The sequence below is a fragment of the Rhinatrema bivittatum genome, chromosome 10 (genome assembly GCF_901001135.1).
Source record: "Rhinatrema bivittatum chromosome 10, aRhiBiv1.1, whole genome shotgun sequence".
In the NCBI taxonomy this organism is placed as follows: Eukaryota; Metazoa; Chordata; class Amphibia; order Gymnophiona; family Rhinatrematidae; genus Rhinatrema; species Rhinatrema bivittatum.
Window position 1 is genome coordinate 70,194,411 of NC_042624.1, and position 23,083 is coordinate 70,217,493.

At 43.5% G+C, this 23,083-nt stretch overlaps 1 protein-coding gene across 2 annotated transcripts in view; it reads left to right on the top strand.

The window, feature by feature from the left end:
* Nucleotides 1-23,083, top strand: part of COP1 (COP1 E3 ubiquitin ligase) — a 440,422-nt gene that overhangs the window by 37,186 nt on the left and 380,153 nt on the right. For both annotated transcript variants that reach the window (XM_029618041.1, XM_029618042.1), the window contains exon 5: nucleotides 13,943-14,062. In XM_029618041.1, coding sequence (XP_029473901.1) covers nucleotides 13,943-14,062 — 120 coding nt within the window. The remainder of the gene's footprint in view (nucleotides 1-13,942; nucleotides 14,063-23,083) is intronic.

Genomic DNA, 23,083 nt, shown 5'->3' on the forward strand with positions numbered 1-23,083 from the left:
AACCTTTAAAAAGAAGCTAGATTTAATTTAAAAGCTGCTCTTAAGGGGAAAGCCAACAGTCGCTCAGCAGCGTGTGGTTTGGAGGGGAGGTATGTTTGAAGGATACTAACGAAGCATTAGAGGTAGGGCATCCCAACACAGAGGTTCCAATAATAAGAAAAGTAGTCCAAGTGCCTATAATTAGAAACTCACTTGAGCTAAAAAATTCCAATTTATTCCTGTCAACTGTAAAGCACAGTGTTAATACAAACAAACTCGCTTTGAAATATATGTATGCTAATGCTAGATGGGAGAATTAGTGTGTATAGCAATGAATGATGACATAGACTTAATTGGCATCTCAGAGACATGGTGGAAAGAGTATAACCAATGAGTGCTATTCCAGGATTCAAAGCATATCATAATGACAGGAGCGTCTTGGCACTTTATGTCCGGGATGGCATAGAGTTCAATAGGATAAGGATCCTTCATGAGACTAAATGCACAATCGAATCTTTATGGGTAGATATCCCTTGCGTGTTGGGGAAGCGTGTAGTGATAGGGAGTATACTACCGTCCACCTGACAAGATGGTGAGATGGACAGTGAAATGCTAAGAAATTAGGGAAGCTAGCCAAATTGGTATTGTAGTAACAATGGGAGATTTCAATTACCCCTATATTGGAACATAAGAAATTGTCATACTGGGTCAGACCAAGGGCCCATCAAGCCCAGTATCCTGTTTCCAACAGTGGCCAATGCAGGCTACAAGTACCTGGCAAGCACCCAAACACTAAGTAGATCCCTAGATAAGTTAAATACCAGGACATGCTAGAGAGATAAAGGTCCTGGATGGGATAAATGAGTTTTATGGAGCAATTGGTTCAGGAACAGATGAGAGAAGGAACAACTTTAGATCTAATTCTGTGGTGTGCAGAATTTGGTGAGAAGCAACTTTTGGGGGGGGGGGCGCTTGGCAATAGTGATCATAATATGATCAAATTTGAATTAATAACTAGAAGGGGGATAGTAAGAAAATCCATAGCTGCAGCACTAAACTTTCAAAAGGGAAACCTTGATAAAATGAGAAATTGTTCAAAAAAAAATTGAAAGGTGCAGCTACAAAGGTGTAATGTGTGGACATTGTTTAATAAAAAATTCCTAGAAGTATGTGTTCCTCGCATTAAGAAAGGAGGAAGGAAGGTCAAGTGATTGCCAACATGGCTAAAAAGTGAGGTGAAAGGCTATTTTAGACAAAAGATCTTCATTCAAAAATTGGAAGAAGGGATCCATCAGAAGAAAATAGGATTAAGCATAAACATTGGCAAGTTAAATGAAAGAAATTGATAAGACAGGCTAAGAGAATTTGAAAAGAAGTTGGCCGTAGAAGCAAAAACTAACAAAAACTTTAAAAAAATATATCCGAAACAGCCTGCGAGGGAGTTGGTTGGACCGTTGGATGATAGATGCATTAAAGAGGCACTTAGGGAAGATAAGGCCATCGTGGAAAGATTAAGCGATTTATTTTGCTTTGGTGTTCACTGAAAAGGATGTTTGGGAAATGCCTGTTCCGGAGTCAGTTTACAAGGGTGATGATTCAGATGAACTGAACCAAATCACGGTGAAGCTGGAAGATGCGGGTATTAGGCCAGATTGCCAAACTGAAGAGTAGTAAATCACCTAGACTGGATGGCATACACCCCAGGGTTCTGAAAGAACTTAAATTAAATTTCAGACCTATTTAATTTAATTTGTAACTTATTAAAACCAACTATTGTACCTGAAGATTGGAAGATGGCCAATGTAACCCCAATATTTAAAAAGGGCTCCAGGGGTGATCCAGGAAACTATATAGATTGAGCCTGACTTCAGTGATGGGAAAAATTTTGGACACTGTTATAAAGAATAAAATCACAAATCATTTAGATAGACATGGTTTAATGGGACTCAGCCAGCATGGATTTACCCAAGGGAAGTCTTGTCTCACAAATCTCCAACACTTTTTTTTTTTTTTTTAATAAGTGAATAAATATGGACAAAAGTGAACTGGTAGATGTGGTGTATTTGTTGAATGCCTGCTGAAAAAACAGTTCCACATGAGAGGCATCTACGAAAACAAAAAAAATCATGGGATAGGAGGCGATGTCCTTTTGTGGATTGCAAGCTGGTTAAAAGACAGGAAACAGAGTAGGATTAAATGGTCTGTTTTCACAGGGGAAAAAGGTAAACAGTGGATTGCCTCAGGGATCTGTACTTGGACCTGAGCTTTTTAATATAGTTATAAATAATCTGGAAAAGGGTACGATGAGTGAGATGATCAAATTTGCAGATGACATAATTAGGCAGAATAATTAAAATCTCAAACGGATTGTGATAAATTGCTTGAGGACCTTGCGAGTCTGGAAGATTGGGCTTCCAAATGGTAGATGAAATTTAACGTGGACAAGTGCCCTTGTTGTAGTTACACAATGTTAGGGTCTATCTTAGGAGTTCCCACCCAGGAAAGAGTTCTAGGCGTCATAGTGGATTATACATTGAAATCGTTGGCTCAGTGTGCTGTGGCAATCAAAAAAGCAAACGATGTTAGGAATTAAGGGAATGGAAAATAAAACGATGGATGTCATGAGCTGTATCGCTCCATGGTGAAACCGCATCTTGAATACTGTGTACAGTTCTGGTTGCTGCATCCCAAAAAAGATAGCTGCACTGGTGAAAACATTAGTGGCATGGAACAGCTGCCCCATGAGGAAAGGCTAAGGAAGTTAGGGCTATTCAGATTGGAGAAGAGACGACTGACGGGGGATATGATGGAGGCCTACAAAATCATGAAAGGACTTAAGTTAATCTAAATCGGTTATTTACTCTCTCAGATAATAGGACTAGGGGGCACTCTATGAAGTTAGCAAATAGCTCATTTAAAATAAATTGAAGACTATTCTTTTTCACTCAGCTCATAGTTATCATCTGGAATTCATTGCCAGACAATGTGGTTACAGCAGTTAGTGTAGGTTTAGATAAGTTCCTAGAGGAAAAAATCCATAAACCGCTATTAATTATTAACCTATAGTAGCATGAGATTTATTTAACGTTTGGGTACTTGTGTCTTAGATTGGCCACTGTTGGAAACAGGATACCTGGCTTGATGGACTCTTGGTCTGACCCTGTATGGCAATTCTTATGTTCTTATATCACTGTATTTAAATTTCCAAAATTAGAACAAAAAACTACAAATGTTCTTGATATAAAACAAAAAAATTATCATAAATAACCTCTCTCCTTCCCAAGCTCTAATGGCTGTATGAGACAAAAACTGATAATATCCCAAAACATGTCGGCTACCAATGTTGCATAACAATTAATGGCTGGCAAAAACCAATGGGAAAATCAATCCCCAACAAGAATGCAGCATGTTAGACCTTTCAAAAGGATATCAAATAACGAAAGCAAGCAATGGATTCTTCATTTCTCCATGTATCAGCATTGTCCTGTGTTTTTTGTTTTGTCTTTTGAAGAGGTGGCTCTAAAATTGTATCTTTATTAGGTATGGGCATTCGGGAGAAATGAAATAGGAAATGAGACAAAATTTCCTTTTTTTTTTTTTTCAGTTTAGTTCTCTAAACAAAATGATTGAAAATCCAACAATTTTTTTTTCTTTTTGGGGGGAAAAAAGTGATCTGTTTGGCCTAGGCCCAGGGCTTGCCTAGGGAATCGGGACACTAAGGCCTTGGCCAAGACTCCAAAAATTCTACAAACTTACCTGCTCCATCGGGGATCCGATGTCATGGCCCAGGCCCAATGCCAGGGACTGGTCCGAGACTGGGTCCTAATGCCTAGGCCAGAGTCCGGGCATGGAAACTGGGTCCTGATGCCAGAGCCTTGGCCTGTACCCAGGTCTGGGCCCAGGGTCATGCCCAGGCCTGGGAGGGTCTGTCTTCTTTCTTTGTGATTGAAATGACGCTGTCTGTTCAGGAGGTGCTGGAGTTAATTAACTCTGGCACATCCTCCCCTGCACGAGGTACTATTTTGATGTATGCTAGCTAATTGAACTACCGTACATCAAAATGGCTCCCTCCGCTGGAGGGGATAATGTGCTGGCGTTAATTTTGGTGCCTCCAGAGCAGAGAGTCATTTGTGGCAAAGAATGAAGACAAAGTCCTAGGCATGAGCCCTGGGTTGAGGCCCAGGTGCTGGGACCCAGCATCTGGGCTGAGGCCCCAGTGTTTGGCTTGTGCCTGGTTCATGGCCCTGCCTAGACCAAGACCTAGGTGTCTGGTCCAGGCCTCCTAGCATGGGCTTTTGTGTAAGATCTAGGCTGAGGTCATGACGACCGAGGCCTATGCAAGGCTGAGCCTTCAGCCTGGGGCGTCTGGGTTGGGACTAGGTTTTGAGGTTATGTCCCAATGCCTAGGCCAAAGCCTTGGCCTTGCATAGGACTAGGCTGCCACGACATCTGCCTAGGCCCTACGCAAGGCTCAGGTTTCAGTCTGGGTTGGATCTCTCTCTGGACTGGTTAAGTGGGGGCTGGGTAGAATCCTGGCCCTGACATTTTTTCAGGATGGGTGGGGGGCTTGGGAAGTCGTTTTTAAACAAATGAAATTAATTTCATGGGGGTAAAAACCCTAGGGGGGAACCCCAGAAACCAAATATGAAACAATTTTTCTTCTTCCCACCCCTAATCTTTATATATTTTAATATTTGTTTATAGTTATTTTTGTGTTTTTTATTGAAAGTATGAGGACAAATATTTTTGGAATTTTTGTAATATTTCCTTTGGTTTTTTTTTAATTGTTTAAATTGATTTGCAGTTTCTGTGCTAATTTCTTAGCGTACAGACAGGTGAATCCAAACCAGTGGCTTATGCACCTCTACCAGCAGATGGACACGGAGCAAAGCTGAAGACAGCCCACTAGTATTTTTCATCTCCAGCAGATGGTGGACATGCATCTCCCTACTGAATGTTGCTTTAACTTTTTTAGAAGGAGAAAAGAAGGAAATTTATTTCACCCCTGCTCTCCTGTGCTGGTGATATATGGCCACTTCCTCAGTCAAGAATTCCTGAGATGATATCTTTGTATCCCTCCCTCTGATTAATGCTGTGGTCCAGTAGCTGGTTTTCAGCTGGAGTGGACTTAGCTGTTTAAAAAAAAAAAAAAAGCAGCATGTGCCTTTCCCCCTGCAGCCGGAGACAGATTCTGTTCTCAGCCAGGATGTGCTGAGCTTAGGTAAAGAATAGAAAAAACCCCCCAAAAAACCTCTTAAAGTGAGTTTTTGTAGGGGTTCCTCCCTCCTTCAGTCTCTGTGCTTGGCGCACTGATCTGACGTTTGTTCCCGCCTCCGTCGGAGTTTGAGGGACATGGGCAGCCTGGTGGGTTAAGCAGCCTTTTGCTTAGGCTCCATACTCGGGGTTTTTTCCCTTGTTCGCCATGTGGTAGGCTGAGGCAGTGTTTCACACACTTTTCCTGCACATTAGGCTGCCCTCTTCAGTTCTGTTGGATTGTGCGAGTGTCTGCCTATATGTCCAATTATAAGCCCTTTTGGGCACCTGGTTGGACGTCCAGTTGGTTATAGGTGTCTATCTGTGCACCCATTCACATGCTTATCTGTGCGCAAGCGGTGCAGCCTTGTGGGAGCCCAGTTTTTGGGTGCTCTTTGAGGGAGAGTGTTGAGCACCTAGATTTTGGATGCCTAAACTTTGGACGCTTAACTTCTTGCAGCATGGTTACAGCTGGACGCACACTCCTCAGATGCTTATTTCAGTGTACTGATAGACTGATGGCACCTATAGCTAAAAACAAAAGTAATTTAATCCACTGTGCTGCTTGTCATATTCAGGCATCTCAGCCTGGCATTCCTTCTAATCACCTGGAGACAAGGGCGGTGAGGTTGGCTCTGGAGAGCTTTCTTCCCCTCCTACGCAACCGGGCAGTCAGTCTTGTCAGACAATGCAATGACGGTAGCTTATATGTACCGGCAGGATGGAACCAAGAGCTGTTTGGTAGCTCTAGAAGCAGAGATGCTGCTGATCTTGGCGGTGACATCTGACAATGCTAGCAGCATCACATATGGCAGGGACTGCCAATGTGCAAGCGGATTTTCTCAGCTGTCAACAATTGGATCCTGAGGAATGGGAGTTGTTGGAGAGTGCCATGGAACTAATCTCCCACAAGTGGGGCGGACCTGATGGCAACTCAATTGAATGCCAAGGGGCAGTGCTTCTTCAGCCACAGAAGAGAACACGGGGTGGAAGCTGTCGATGCACTCGTGGTCTCTTGGTCCCAGGATGTTCTCCTTTGTGTTTCCTCCGTGGCCCCTGGTAGGCAAGGTGATCAGATGAAACTGTCCTTTGAGCGGGACTCTCGCAGTCCCCACCTGATTAGGGAAGCTTTGGTACATCCCAGGAGTCTGGACTGATCTGGTTATGTACAGGGAAAAGAAAATTGGTTTTTATTTGCTAATTTTCATTCCTGTAGTACCACAGATCAGTCTAGTTTTCCTTTACCAGCCTTGATTTCCCAGACATTGAAGATGCTGGGAGTACCTGGGGCTAAATCCATATCTGAACCAAAGAAAGATCCCATCTTGATTTCTTTGCATAAAGCTTCATATTTCTTTCCTATTATGGAGGCTGTTAAAGAATTAATCTGGAGTGAGGAGCCTTGGAAGCTAATTTCAAAGGGGGGCAAGTCCTGGAAGGCCTGTGCCCCTTCGATCCAGTTGCCGGAGAGCAATTACGTTTTCCAAAGGTGGATGCGCTTGTGTGTGCTGCACCAAGCTTACGACTATTCCCATAGAACATAGAATGGAGAGCGGCCTTAAAGGATGCTCAGGATAGGAGAATTGAGGCTATCCTTAAACAGGCCTTTGAAGCAATAGCAATGAATTTGCAGGTAGCTTCCCATTCCCTGGTTGCTCACTCTTATTTACTGCTCTCTGATTGATTGGCCTAGGAGATCATGGTATGCAGAACTGTGAAGGCTCCTGTGGAATCTCCCTTCCAGTTTCCGGCGCACATGGATCTGCTACGGCAGGGGCCTGTTTTTCACGAAGATCTGACTCTCTTTTGTCTTCGGTATGGCCCTTGAGAGGGCTCGGTTGCTGAAGTGTGGTTATTCTGCTATGGTGGTGGCTGCCTTGCTACAGGCTAAGGAAGTGGAGAACGTTCGTGCTCGTGCAGGTTTGGTGAGTGTGTGTTTGAGGCTTGGTGTGAAGATCCAAGGGCTCTTCCTTGTTTGGTTAAGATCCCGCTTGTTTTGGAATTTTTGCAGAATGGATTGAGTAAAGGGTTGACCTTTAATTCCTTAAAGGTACAAGTGGCAGCTCTTGCCTGTTTCTGGGGTCAGGTGAATGGTGGGCCCTTGTTGGCTCATTCAGATGTGGCCTGTTTCTTGAAAGGAGTGAAGTGTCTTCATCCTCCCGTGCAATTACTGGTGCCCTTGTGGAGTCTTAATCTGGTTTTTGGATTTTTTTTAGCGGGCCTTACTTCTCGACTGATTTGCTATCTTTCCTTGAGGTTACTGACCTTTTAAAAATGGTGTTTCTTGTGGTAATCTGTTCTGCTCGTCGAGTGTCTGGAGTACAGGCCTTGATTTGCTGGGAGCAGTTTCTACAAGTGACTCCAGGGGCGATATAGCTGCGTACTTTTCCTTTTTTGCCAAAAGTTGCTCAGATTTTCACTTGAATCAATCTATTTCCCAGAGGAATTTCTCCTGTTACAGCTTAGATGTCAAGAGTCATTATTTGTTTTTTATTCCTTGTTCTTCTGGAAGTTTAAAAAAAAAAGTTATTTCTTGTTGTCAAAATTGTCCAGTTAGCGTTTCCAGAATTAATTGGCAGGCTGATGTCAGTGAAGAGGTATATGAAGGGTGAAATCAGCAAGCTTTTATCTATCTCCATCTGCTGCTTGGTGTACATAACTGTATGTGATGGACTGGCCTGACTGTTCTAGAGGAAAAGAAATTATCTGGTAAGTAGTAATCTCACCAATTTGTATATGCTTCTGCTATTGCAATACCTTTTAACATAGATCTGTCTTGTTGTATTTGGAACCACATACATTCAGGTGTATTTTATTGTAATTACTGTTGGGAAAACTCTGCTCTGATTATATTTAGTTTTACTTCTATATTTAGATGTTGCTTTGCATAAATGATTGTTTCAATTAAGCTTTGTGTTTTTGTTTTTACTTAAAGGAGTGGTGATATGGAGTCAATAGACGTGTACTTGCCAGGTTCTTATGACCTGGATTGGCCACTGTTGGAAACAGGATGCTGGGCTTGATGGACCCTTGGTCTGACCCAGTATGGCATTTTCTTATGTTCTTATGTGTCTGTCAGTATAAGCCTGCTAAATACCTAGACCTATAAGTATCTTAGTTTTGGTTTGGTTTCCTATTTAAAAAAAAAAAAAGAAAAGCTATCTCTATTCTTCATTTAATTGAAGTTTAGGAAATAGTGATTTTCCTAGCATATAGAAAGATGGACTCAGGACCAGTGGTTATGCTCCCCTGCCAGCAGATGGGGGCAGAGCAAGCTGATGTTACAGTATTATATACTCCTGCAGTACCCCAGCCTGCCAGTATTCTCAGTCTCCAGCAGATGGTGGATCTTCCCATGGGGATTGCTTTAAGTTTTTTGGAAGGAGAAATTTGACTTAAGAAAAAGGAAGCCCCGCTCTCCTGGGGGAGGGACCTTTTGGTATCACCACAGTTGAGAATTCCTAAGGTAATTTCTGTGGTCCCTCAGCGGAGTGCCTTGGTCTGGTAGCTGGGTTTCCTTGCATGGACTTAGTTGCTCGTTCTGCTAAAAGGCAGCGGGTGCAGGAGGCAGAGCGTGGCGGTGACAGCAGATTCCCTCTTCTCCTTGTGGCTGGAGACCATCTCTATACTCAGCTGGTAAGTGCTGAGCTCAGGTAAGGTAGGCGATGTTTTCGTGCATGTTTTGTGGCTCTCTACAGGCAGTCTGTGTGAGCTGTGCATCGGCTCTGCACATGTGTTGTGCACTCAGTTTTGGGTGCGCCTTTTGCGTGCACAAGTTTTGCACTGTTTGAAACACTTTGGCGCACAAGCTGTTTGTGTGCCTTGCCATGCTTACCTCTCCGGTGCTTTATTTTTTGTGTGCATAAATGTTTGAGAGCGAGCTGTTCAGATGCATGTTTACTGCCATGTTGGTGCCGGTAAACAAGAAGCCTAAGCACCTTTCTCTTTGTGTTGTCTGTCATATTAGGGCTTCTCAGCCTGACCTGTCTTCTAACATGTCAGCACTGTTTGGACGCTCAGGGTGAGTTGTCCTTCTTGGATTTTAAGTCTGGCTCCTCCCATTCTGATGATGGGTTGGTTACGGCCATGGCTGGAGGGATGCCAAACCTTGGTTCTCTCTTGACTGGCTCCTCCGCAGGAGAGGGTAGTTCTGTAGGCCCTGCTCCAGTTCCTTCTGGACTTGGTTTAGACTTGGCTGCTTTTTCTTGGATGGAATTTTTTTCAAGGCTTACAAGCTTTTCTTCAGGCACAGTCCTTGACTTCACGTACTCCTGTCAGGTCGGACCCTCAGCCGGTGGCTCCTACCTCTTCCAGTCCTATGCTAAAGCGACTGGGCTCCCCTCAGCTCCCTTCGGGTATTCCTGACAGGAACCCAGATGGTACTGATGAGGCAGATCCTGAATCTCTGGAAAATGGGGAAATCCCTCCGGGTCTGGAAACACATTGTGCTATGTTACGGTTCTTTCTTAGAGCTGAACTGCCAGCCCTTATTTCCCAGACTTTGAAGCAGCTGGGTATTCCTGGTGCGGATACCATGTCGGAGCTGAAGAAGAATCCCATTTTGGTTTCTTTGTGTAAAGCCTCTTGTTTTTTTTTTTTTTTTTTTTCCTTGTGATGGACACCATTCAGGAATCGATTGATCCTGAATGGGACACCCCAGAAGCATATTTTAAAGGGCTCGGACGTTGGAAGGTCTGTACCCCCCTGGATTCAGCTGTGTGGGAGTGTTTGTGTTTTCCCAAAGTGGATGCACCGGTATGTGCTGTCTCTAAGCGAACGACTATCCCCATGGAGGAAGAAGTGGCCTTGAAGGATGCGCCTGATAGGAGGATTGAGGCTATCATTAAACAAGCCTTTGAGGCCGTGGCGATGTCTTTACAGATCGTTTCCTGTTGCTCTCTATTGGTACGATCTTGTCTGCTGCTCTCTTAGGAGGTTGATTCTGAAGGGAATTCCAGAGCAGTATGGAGCTCACTGCTGCCTTTTTAGCAGATGTGGGCTACTATTTGGTCCGTACCTCAGCCAGAGGAGTGGCTTAGGTGATAATGGCCAGCTTCAACTATGGTTGCAAAATTGGTCAGCTGACACAGCCTCCTAAGCTAATCTTACAAAGATGCCCTTTAAAGGCTCACTCTTATTTGGGAGTGAGTTGGAGAAACTGGCCAGGAAGTGGGGAGAATTGCCGCTTACCAGAGGATAAGCAATTGCAATGCCCCTTTGGTATGAGGGGTCTTTTCTGGGGTTCCAAGTTGTTTCGTTCCCTCAGAGGGTCAACCTTTCAGAGGACTCTCTTTCGGTAGATCTCAGTCCTTTCATCTCAGACAGCCGAAGAGGGGAGCAGGCTTGGGTGGCGGACCTTCCTGAGCTTCCCAATGAAGGTTTGCTGATCCACCTTTGGGGATGAAATAGGGGGGGGCACTTTTTTTTTTTGTGTGTTTTCCAGCAGTAGGTTGAGATCACATCAGACCAGTGGGTCCTGGTGATATGAGAAGGATATGCGCTGGAAATTTGCAGCGTTCCTCTGGATATGTTCATGATGTCTCCTTGCTATTTCCCATAGGAGAAGCAGGCAGTGGAGTCTACGCTTCAAATACTCCATTAGACTGAGGGCTGTGGTTTGGTGCCCACATCTCAAAGGAAGGGGCGATATGCCATTTATTTTGTGCCCAAGGAGGGTTCCTTTCGTCCTGTCCTGGATCTCAAAAGGGTCAACTGTCATTTGAAGGTGACTCATTTTTTTGCATGTAAATCTTACGTTCTGTGATAATGGCAGTACAGTCAGGGGAATTTCTGACCTTCCTGGATATGTCAGAGGCCTACCTTCGTATTTCCATCCATTTGAAGCACATGTTTCTACATTTTGTGGTGTTGGGGCGCCCTTATCAGTTACGGGTGATGTCCTTTGGTCTAGCCACCTCCCCCAGAATGTTTTCCAAGGTTATGGGTGAGGTGGCCTTGAGAAGAGAGGATCCTGGTGCATTCATACTTGGCTCGAATCAGCCAGACATCCAAGTATCAGGAAGAGAACCGCCTGGTGATGCACAAGGTGATCTCCTTGTTGCAGGAGGTTGGTTGGGTGGTGAACCTGGCCAACAGCAGTCTTCAGCCATCCCAGTTGTTGGAGTATCTGGGGGTTCGGTTCGACATGGGACAGGCAAGGTTTTCCTGCCGGAGGTTTAGATTCAGAAACTGATGTCTCAGGTGCATCAGTTGGTGAACACTATACGCCCAATGGGGAGGTCCTACCTACAGGTGCTTGGCTTGATGGCAGCAATCCTGGAAGTTGTGCTGTGGGCGAGGGTGCATATGCATTCTCTTCAGCGCTCGCTACTGTCCTTTGGAACTGGCAGTCTCAGGATATTCGGTCTGGCTCCTCTTTCTGACGGAAGTCTTCTCTCGCCTCTTGTGTTGGTTGCAGGAGGCTCATCTGAGAAAAGGAGTTTTTGTCTTCCTTGACCTGGTTGGTACTTAATGACATGTGAGTCTCCAGGGTTGGGGAGCTTAGTGTCAGGAACTGACGGCCCAAAGGCATTGGAATACTAAGGAGTCCGGCTGGAACATCAATAGCTTGGAAGCTCGGATTATCCGGTTGGCATGCTTGCAGTTCAGCCACAGGCTGCAGGATCAAGTGGTCCATGTGATGTTGGACAACGTGACGATGGTGGCCTACATCACTCGCCAGGGAGGAACAAAGAACCAGCAGGTGTCATAGGAAATAGACCAACTTGTGGAATGGGCGGAAGGTCATCTACAGATCTTGGCCTCTCATAGTGCAGGAAAAGACAACATTAGAGTGAACCTTCTCAGCAGAGAGAATCTGGTCCCAGGAGAATGTGTGTTGTCTGCCGAGGGGTTTCAGCTAATTGCGTCTCACTAGGGCTTTCCGTTCTTGGCCCTGCTGACGACTTCTCGCAATGCAAAGGTTCCTTGATTCTACAGTCTCTGGGCGTAGATGCTCTCATAAAAGTCTAACCAGAAGACTGATTGTTTTACACCTTTCCTCAGTGGCCTTTGCTGGGCAGGATGGTTTGCAAAATGGAAGGCCACAGGGTACTAGTATTACTGGTGGCGGCAGATTGGCCCAGACGTCCGTAGTACGTGATTTTGTGAAGATTCCTGGTGGAGAGCCCTCTTCGGCTTCCGCCGTGCTGGGATCTGTTACAGCAGGGTCCGGTTCTTTGAGGATCCGAATCTGTTCTGTCTTATGGTTAAGTCCTTGAGGGCACGCCTGTTGAAGCATTGAAGTTCTTTACTTCCTTAGCCTATGTGTGGGTTTGGAGAGTATTAGAGGCCTGGTGTGAGGAGCAATAGTGTTCTTCCTCATTCAGTTAAGATCCCGCTCATTCTGGATTTTTTGCAGGATGGGTAGAATAAGGATTTGCCCTTAATTTCTTGAAGGTGCCGTTTGCAGCTCTTGCTTGTTTCAGAGGTCCTGTGAATGGTGATTCTTGTTGTCCCATCCTAATGTGGGCTGTTTTTTGAAGGGTATGAAACATCTTAGGCCTCCCTTGAGGTTGCCGGTCCCCTTGTGGATTCTTAACTTGGTGCTGGATTTCTTGACTTGACCCTACGTTCCGACCACTGGGTAGCCTTTCCTTGTGGTTGTTGACCTTGAAGACATTATTCCTGATGGCAATATGTTCTGCCCATCGAATTTCTGAGCTGCAGGCCTGTTCTTGCCAGGAGCCGTTCCTTCGGGCAACTCCATAGCTGCATACTGTTCCCTCTTTTTTTGCCCTAAGTTTTGTCGGACTTTCGTTTGAATCACTGCATCTCCTTGCCATCAGGTATGCAGAGGAGTATAGTCTCTTGCGTTCCTTGGATGTCAAATGTGTCGTGAGGTATCTGGAATTTTCTGAGCCTTTCCAGAAAACGGATCGCCTGTTTGTCCTCCATGGTGAGAGTAAGCAGGGCACTCTAGCTTCATGGGTTACCATAGCTTGCTGGATTAAGGTAAGGAGGTGGTCATGGCCGGGTATGTGGATGCTGAGAAGCCATTGCCTACTCATGTTTGGACTCATTCCACTAGGGCTCAGGCAGTATCATGAGTGGAGGTTAGATGATTGTCTCTTATTGATATCTGCTGAGCTGAGACATGGTCCTCCTTACACATGTTTTCCAGGTTTTATCATCTCTGGATTTGCAGGCCCCAGAGGACGCAGCCTTTGCTCGGGCAGTGTTGATTGGACTGTTCGGGAGTAGCTTTGGTACATTCCACTGGTCCTGAGTCCATCTGTCTACACACTAGGAAATGGAGAAATTACTTATCTGATTTCTTTTTCCTTAGTGTAGACAGATGAATTCAGCTTCCCACCTTCGGCTGCTGCATGAATGTGTCATTAATCTTCCTGTGGGGCTCTGGATCCCAACAAATTACTGGTAAGTGTTCATCCAGTCTCTAGATTGGGGTACCTAGATTCTTACATGAGTTCAGTGTTTCTTGTTGGCTGCCTGTCTTTTTATCAAACTTTTTGCTAGTCTGTCCACAGTTGCTTTTGAAGAGAATACTGGCAGGCTGGGGTCACTGCAGGAGTATATATACTATGATGTCTGCTTGCTCAGTCTCAATCTGCTGGCAGGGGAGCATAAGCACTGGTCCTGAGTCCCATCTGTCTACACTAAGGAAAACAAAATTATCAAGTAAGTAATTTCTTCATTGATTGATCCTGGTTAATTTTTGTTCCTTTTCTTATCTTACCTTCTCTTTAAGAATGGCCACCGGTGGCAGATATTTCAGGATTTGCTAGGGACAGACCAGGATAACTTGGACTTGGCTAATGTGAACCTGATGTTGGAGCTGTTGGTGCAGAAGAAGAAACAGCTGGAGGCAGTACGTAGAAATTTAATTAAATTAACTGAGAACATCTAAGATACTTTGTGTTCCCCCATGAATCCGCTTCTTCAATAATTTAATATATAACTTCAGCCTACCAGGAAACTGCTGACCTCTTTTGGAAGGGACTGAATTGCAAGATTTATGCAGATACTAAGCTATTTTTTTTATCATTGCTGCTGAATTTATAAAAGCTGTTGGCAGGTGTTGAATGGATGAAAACACTGGCCCCTTATCCTTAAGAAAACAGGGTTAGTCACATCATTGTATATAGGAGAGATTTTTACCTTTTAGGACTGAGGTAAGAAATCTAGGAATCCGCTTAGATTGCAAACTGACACAGAAAGCATATGTTAGATCTGTTGCCTGAACTACCTTTTTCAAAGTGAAACAGGTCAGAAAGCTGCAATACTTCTGCCTTCTGACCTAAGAGCAATAATGTAGGCAGTTGTTTTTAACAGAATGGACTGAAAATTTATCAAGTTTTAGGCCTTCCTAAATCATTGACGAGAACCCTTTCAGCTTATTCAAAACATGGCTACCCATACCATAGCAAGGTGCAGTACTGACCTTAGTGAGAAAATGAACAGAATCTCTGCTGAAACAGAGGCTAGTGCTATTTCTGGGACCCAGTAGCTTCCAGGATCCAAGACAGCATGGTTTAAGCAGAGGTAGATCTTATCAGAGATAATCAATTTTTGACCGGGTAACTGGACAGATCATGGGAGAATGCTAGGTGAAGTGTACTTGAACTTCAGCAAGGCCTTTGGCAATGGTCCTCATAGGTGTTTTATAAATAAACTGAGTGTCCTAGGTATGGGCCCTAAAGTGACTGGGTTAGAAACTAGTTGAGTAGGGCATAACAAAAGGGTAGTGGTAAATGGCATTCTCTTTGAGTAATTGTAGGCAGTGATCTGCCACAGTAATCATCCTGTTTAACAATATTGTGGAAGTGTTATTGGATAAAGTTTACCTTTTTGTGGATGATACCAAAACCTGCACCTGGGTTGAAGCCCTGGAAGGTGTGGAAACAGGGAGGATCTAGTTAAACTTGAAGAATAGTTTGGCAGCTAAGATTTAATGCTTAAAAAAAAAGGCTGTACATTTTGGGTTTCAAAAACCTAAGGAAGTAGTGCTGTGTATAAAACAAGAGCAAGACCTGGAGGTGATCATATCTGATGCTCTTAAGGTGGCCAGACAGATGAAGTGATAGGAAAAACAGAAGGATGCCTGGATGCATTGTGATAGGACTAGCCAGCAAAAAAAAAAAAGGTAAAATTACCTCATTATAGGGCTAAGACCTCATTTTGAATACTGTGTACAGTTCTGGAGACCACAGTTCAAAAGGATATAACTCAGTTGTTGCTCCAGAAGGCAATTACTAAAATGGTCAACGGTTTTCATATAAAGTATATTGGAATCTAAACATATACCCTGAAGGAAAATAGGGAAAGAGAAGAGATTGGCTATAGAAAGTCTATATTCCCAAAATGTTCATCTTTTATTGCCTTACAACCTAGAAGCAAAATTAATTCAACCAGTGTTCCATGTGTCCTTGCATTTGTGTGAGCTTGATGTACCACCTACTTCTGATAGTTACTTAGCAGTTTAGGAGTAATTTTCAAAAGGATTTACATGATTACAACTGGGTTTTACACGTGTAAATGCACTTTGTGTGTAAATGCGATTTTAAAAATTGCCACAATATATATGCCATTGAATTGTCAATAGGTTTTACTTTCATAAATGCACCGTAGGCTTGTAAATGGACTTTTGAAAATTGTTACAATAGGTTATATTTACATGCGTAACTCCTTTGGAAATTGCCTCCTTAAGAGCATATCTTATCCTACAACTGCCAAGTAAATACATACATTCCATAGCTCCTTAGAAAATGAAGTAGAATCCTAAGGTAATGGGGGAATTACCATTTTACCTTGAAAAAATATTTCCTTGGTGTCTTACTTGTCCCAAATTCCCTCTATTAATAGTTTTCCTTTTGCCAACTCTAGCTTGTGTGGAAAATCAACAAACTGCAGACCCAGGTTCCTGCTGATTCATTCAATTTGACAAACTCTTTGGAATTCAGGCCCAGAAATGATCAAACGTAGTACCTTAGTTTCTTTTGTTATTGAGCAAGATATCAGCAATATAATCCATTTCAGACATTTGAATTCCTTGTTTTATTGTCAGTCTGTGCGAGTCTTTCCTGATATTTCCAGAGTAACTCAGAAATGAAGAATGGGTTTTCTTATTTTGAGACTGGAAACTATCGCTGTAGGTGCTGCTGTCACCTTATGGGTGTCTTTGTAAATGTATTGTTAAATGTAGTAATGATTGTTATTTTCTTCGTTCCTGAACATCTGATACTTGTTACTAGTATCTAGGACTGAACCATGACCAGTCTAACTACTACCACTATGGCTGGTTGTCTTGTGCTCTCAGAAGTCTGGAGTTTGGAAAATGAAGGAAATGTGTAAGTCTCTGAAAAGCTGCAGCTCATCCCCCTGTGCCAAGTTGAGCAGGAGCTTCTTAAGCAAACCTCTCCCTCCCATCTTCATTGGAGCAGGCATGGGCCTTTCCTCATCAGGGTCGAGTAAGCAGAAAAGGTCCCATTTTCATGCATCCCCAAGCCCTTTGAGTACACAGTGGGGCTTAGTGTCTAAAAAAAATGAAGCAGCACCACTCCTCAGAGCCAACAGTGTAACTGGTGTTGACGAAGCATATCGCACTGGCATCATTGTCTCAGGCTTCGATTCTGACTGTCTTCCCGAGCCTCGGACTGAGGATCTTCTCCTCAATGCATCAGGCCTTGGTGCTACTGATGCTGAGAGTGCATGGTGTTGAGGGAGATACCCTATTTACCACCTCCTATTTCAAGCACAATGTCCCCATTAAGGCTGCTGGAGCAAGATCTGTGCTTGAACAAAGCAGATCCCACCTTCTTCATGCTGCCCTTGGTTTTCAACTGGCCCTTGGGCCAAATTTTGTAAAGTCCAGTGGGTCTACACGAAGACTCCATCTTGATCTCTAAAGAGGATGTTCCACCCCAATGCCTGGTCAGAGAGCATGGCAGTCCTTTGATCAAATGGCAGAGTTGGTGAAGACTTTTATTAACCTCCTTGGTGGCTAAGGACAAATAGGATGCTTTTCAGCCTCTCCTTTCCAGGATGTTGGATATGCTCCCTCAAGTCTTACACCTCTGACCTGACGGGTAGTCCATCAGAATTCTTGCAGGTTGGTTTGAATCCTTGCATCAGTGTCCAGCCAGTCGGAGAATGTTCACTAGGAATACTTCTTTCTGTGGCAAGCAAGGATCCTTCAACCGCCCACATCATTGGCATCCTGGATCAGTGTCCAGAGGAAGGTTTGGGAATACCCTCTGATCTGAACCTCAAACATTTATCTCCATCTTCGGATAAGCTGGGTAAGGTTCTAGGAGGTAATACCAATAAGGACAAAGATCTTTGCATGGAAGTCTTTGGCCTTTTCCAGAAATTAGGCACCCAGGCAGAGTCGGCAGCTATTCTGATCCATTTGATTTTTCAAGAATTACAACAGTGTGGGATATTCGGATTTCCTGCAGCCAAGTAGGCAGTAAATTAGACCTAAAGTATGGAGTCCAGAAAACTCTAGGACAGTGGTTCCCACCCTGTCCTGAGGACCCCCCCCAGCCAGTCGGGTTTTCAGGATATCCACAATGAATATGCATGAGAGGAAATTTGCATGTTATGGAGACAGTGCATGCAAATTCTCTCTCATGCATATTCATTGTGGATATCCTGAAAACCTGACTGGCTGGGGGTACCCAGGACAGGTTTGGGAACTACTGCTCTAGGGTTTAAGGTGGTATAGCTACTTCATAGTTGTTATGGTGGGAGTCTGCATTAAAACGAGCAAAGAAAACAATATTCTCCATCGCTCCACCAGGAAAAGATGGCAGGCTGCTGGACAATTTCGAGAGGTGTTCCAGAGTTCCATGCTTAATGCTCTTATTTCTGGGCATCAGTTTCATATGGTGAAATATTTGATTAGTTTTTGAATGTAAAGCTTTTCCTTGCCCCAGTTGATAGCAGCTCAGCATGCCCATGGCTGCTCCTGGAAGTGGAATAATGTATCCACAGTCTTATTTGATCAGTTTACGAGGTTTTTGACATGATGTCCTGCTCCTTATCCGGCTCCATTGGAGCATGCCAAACAGCTTGGTTAAGGACCAGCAGTTTGCAAACGATATCCATGATAAGTTAGCAGTTGTTTTCTGCCTGGGATATAACTTCAAATAAAAACTCAAGCACAGTTCAGATCAAGGAGCAACATGTGGCAGTCCAGTTGCACTCAACTAGCTCTGAACAACAGTTGATCTTGAGGTGGCCCTACTTTGTGTTTGAGGCATCCCTTCTACTAATTCCAGCAGTACTGTTCTCCTCCTATGCTTCCACAGCAGCTTCCATCTTGGAGTTGATAACACGAAAGGCACCAACCAAAAGCAATAGAGAAGGTCCAACTAATCCTGGACCAGATTTTTGACCAGTTTTCAAACCCAGAACTCATTGCTCCTGTAGGGAGGAGAATTTCTCTACCTGGAGGAATAGCGCAAGATCACAAAAGATTGTGGCTGCTCAAGGTTGTAGAATCTGGTTACTGCTTGCATTTCTCCCGACTTCCCACACTTCGTTATTGCTCACCCTTCAATCTGGATCTATCTCTTAAGGAGAGGCTGTGGTATCACAGTAGAAATCTGTGTAATCTGCCTCCATCTGCTGGTAGGGGGAGAGCTCACTTCTCAGGGCTGGATTGGTGTAGCAGGACTAATGGAAAGGAAATTAACAGGTAAGCATACTTCTTCTTGCTTAACATAAATGGTGCTGTCTGTAGACTGCAGGATGCTAAATACCCACTTGCCTCCCTGGAGTGTTGACTATCTAGTTAAACTTGAGCCCCTCAGTTGATTTGAGTGCTGAGAGGCAATGCTTGTGTGGGATCTCTCGCACTTGGTTAATAGAGCAAAAGCTCTATAAGCTAAGAGAAATGGGTCTGTTCTGCATCGTCTGTCTCCTGCATGTGATGACTAATTCATCCTGCTTTCTAGGGAGAATGCCATTTACGTAAGCAAGCTTGCTTTTTTTGCCAAAAGAACTCCAGAATAATGTTATTGAAAGTTGCAGACTGGAGGAGGGCGATGAGAATTTAAATGCATTTGAATATCCCTTGGGGCATTGAAATCCATCACTGTAAAGTGGAAACAGTTTAGCACTACCAAAATACTCCTGTGATTGGGACCTCACTCCAAAGTCACTAGCTGTGGGTTAAGGAAACTGCTGTGGAAAATCACTGTTAGGCTTAAGTTACTTAAAATATTTCTGGCTGAATGGGGAAAATGTTGACTGTTCAACTATTTCAAGATTACTGCATAAGCCAAGCCGCTGGACGTACTTGTTTTCTTCGTCAAAGGTCTGAGTCCGGTGCTGCCTAGGCATACCTCCTTGGTGACATCCTAATTACTGCAATGGCAGTCTCATTCAACACATCGAGTCTCATGTAAGGGGATCCATGGGGGACATACCAACTCAGCTATATGCTGGTTGTCCTACACCTAGGCCAGGAGGGCCTCCCATTTACCAGAGTCCTTACCTTATCAAGAGTTGTCATGGATGGTTTGCACTTGGAACCACTGGACCCAATATGTTCGTTGGTACCATTTACCTCAAATAGGCCACCTTTTCAAGATCAGGAGCCCATTCTTGTCTCTGAAGGTGTGATGTCCCACCAGTGCCAGGTCAAAAGGACACATCAGTTACTCGACCAGATTTGGTGAAGAATTTCCTTAACTCTTTGACTAAGGAGAGACACAAGATACTTTCTACTCTTCTCTCCAGCATCGCTTCAGTTCTTCCACAGGAGGGAGTCCCCGTCCCCTATCAGAGTGAATACATCAGAATCTCACCTCAGATGTTCATCATTCCTCTGAGTTGCAGTGGAGTCCAAGTTTTCTCCCTTCAGACACAACTGATTGAACCTTCAAACTTATCCTCTTCATCATTTGGGTTCTAGGTTAGTGTGCCTACATCTTTGATCTGAGGAAAGGTCAACAGGAATACCTTCTGACCCACTTCTGGATCTGTTAGAGCACGCCTCTTCTATGAAAGACTTCACTTTTTCTAAATTTTTTGAAAAGATGGCAATGTACTCTGGCACAAGGACAAAGATCCCTGTTCAGGTATCTTTGGTCTTCTACAGTTCCTGGACATTCCATCAGACAGCAGCTCTTTCAGCTCATAACTTAGTGTTTTGGAGCAGCAGGCTATGAACCAGGGAAGCCAGGGTTCATATCCTACTGCCTCTCCTTATGACCTTGGGTAAGTCATTTCACATTCTATTGCCTCAGGTAAAAACTTAGTGAGCCCTCTGGGGACAGGGAAATGCTTACAGTACCTGATGTAATTTGCTTCAAAGTGGCTGAAGGAGGAGAATATAAATCAGATAACTAAACACCTCCTAAAGCCATTACAAATGTGGGAAAATCTTATAACTTGTGCTCCTATAGCAAGAAAGTTGGCTCTCAAGTACAGAGTTAAACTGCTGCGTTTTGGATGGGTGCAGTTACTGCATAACTCTGTCATGGAGTCCTCACTGAAAAATCCCAAGAAATGAGAATACATTCAAATTTGCCCCCCTGGAAGGACCCTAGGCTCGTTGACAGTTTTGGAAAGTGTTTTTCAGAGCACCATGCTAAAGTGCTGATATGGCTATCCTTCACTTTAAGAACATAAGAAATTGCCATGCTGGATCAGACCAAGGGTCCATCAAGCCCAGCATCCTGTTTTCAACAGAGGCCAAACCAGGCCACAAGGACCTGGCAATTACCCAAAACCAAGAAGATCCCATGCTACTGATGCAATTAATAGCAGTGGCTAATTCCCTAAGTAAACTTGATTAGTAGCAGTTAATGGACTTATCCTCCAAGAACTTATCCAAACCTTCTTTGAACCCAGCTACACTAACTGCACTAACCACATCCTCTGACAACAAATTCCAGAGCTTAATTGTGCATTGAGTGAAAGAATTTTCTCAGATTAGTCTTAAATGTGCTACTTGCTATCTTCATGGAATGAAATGGAATGAAAGTGTAAATAACCGATTCACATCTACTTGTTCGACCTCTCATGATCTTAAAGACCTCTATCATATCCCCCCTCAGCCGTCTCTTCTCCAAGCTGAACAGCCCTAACCTCTTCAGCCTTTCCTCATAAGGGAGCTGTTCCATTCCCTTTCATTTTAGTCGCCCTTCTCTGTACCTTCTCTATCGCAACTATATCTTTTTTTTTTTTTTGAGATGTGACCAGAATTGTACACAGTATTCAAGGTGTGGTCTCACCATGGAGCGATACAGAGGCATTATGACATTTTCCGTTCTATTAACCATTCCCTTCCTAATAATTCCTAACATTCTGTTTGCTTTTTTGACTGTTGCAGCACACTGAGCCAACGAGTTCAAAGTATTATCCACTATGATGTCTAGATCTTTTTCTTGGGTGGTAGCTCCTAATATGGAACCTAACATCGTTTAACTACAGCAAGGGTTATTTTTCCCTATATGCAACACCTTGCACTTGTCCACATTAAATTTCATCTGCCATTTGGATGCCCAGTCTTCCAGCCTTGCAAGGTCCTCCTGTAATGTATCATAGTCCGCTTGTGATTTAACTACTCTGAATAATGTTGTATCGTCCGCAAATTTGATAACCTCACTTGTTGTATTCCTTTCCAGTACAGATCCCTGAGGCACTCCACTGTTTACCCCTTTTCCACTGAGAAAATTGACCATTTAATCCTACTCTGTTTCCTGTCTTTTAACCAGTTTGTAATCCATGAAAGGACATCGCCTCCTATCCCATGACTTTTTAGTTTTCTTAGAAGCCTCTCATGAGGGACTTTGTCAGGTGCCTTCTGAAAATCCAAATATACTACATCTACCGGTTCACCTTTATCCTCATGTTTATTAACCCCTTTGAAAAAAATGAAGCAGATTTGTAAGGCAAGACTTCCCTTGGGTAAATCCATGTTGACTGTGTTCCATTAAACCATGTCTTTCTATATGCTCTACGATTTTGATCTTGAGAATAGTTTCCACTATTTTTCCTGGCACTGAAGTCAGGCTCACTGGTCTATAGTTACTCTGATCACCCCTGGAGCCCTTTTTAAATATTGGGGTTACATTGGCCACCCTCCAGTCTTCAGGTACAATGGATGATTTTAATGATATGTTACAAATTATACCTAATAAATCAGAATTTCATTTTTGAGTTCCTTTAGTACCCTAGGATGTATACCATTGGGTCCAGGTGCTTTGCTACTCTTTAGTTTGTCAATCTGGCTTATTACATCTTCCCGGTTCACAGTGATTTGGTTTAGTTTGTCTGACTCATCACCCTTGAAAACATCTCCAGAACTGGTATCTCCCCAACATCCCCATTAGTAAACATGGAAGCAAAGCATTAGTTTAGTCTTTTTGCAATGGCCTTATCTTCCCTATGAGCCCCTTTAACCCCTCTGTTATCTTATGGTCCAACCAACTCCCTCACAGGTTTCTTGCTTCAGATATATTTTAAAAAGTTTTTATTATGAGTTTTTGCCTCTGTGGCCAACTTCATTTCAAATTCTCTCTTTGCCTGTCTTATCAATGTTTTACACAACTTGACAATGCTTATGTTTTATCCTATTTTCTTCAGATGGATCCTTCTTCCAATTTTTGAAGGATGTTTTTTGGGCTAAAATAGCCTCTTTCACCTCACCTTTTAACCATGACGCTAATCGTTTTGCCTTCTTTCCACCTTTCTTACTGCAAGGAGTACATCTGGACTGCGCCTCTAGGATTTTATTTTTAAACAATGTCCAAGCCTGTTGAACACTTTTAATCTTTGCAGCTGCACCTTTCAGTTATTTTCTAACTATTTTCCTTTTATATGGTCCATTAACTTCATAACTGTATGCAAATGTTTAAGCCTTTCTTTCCATTCA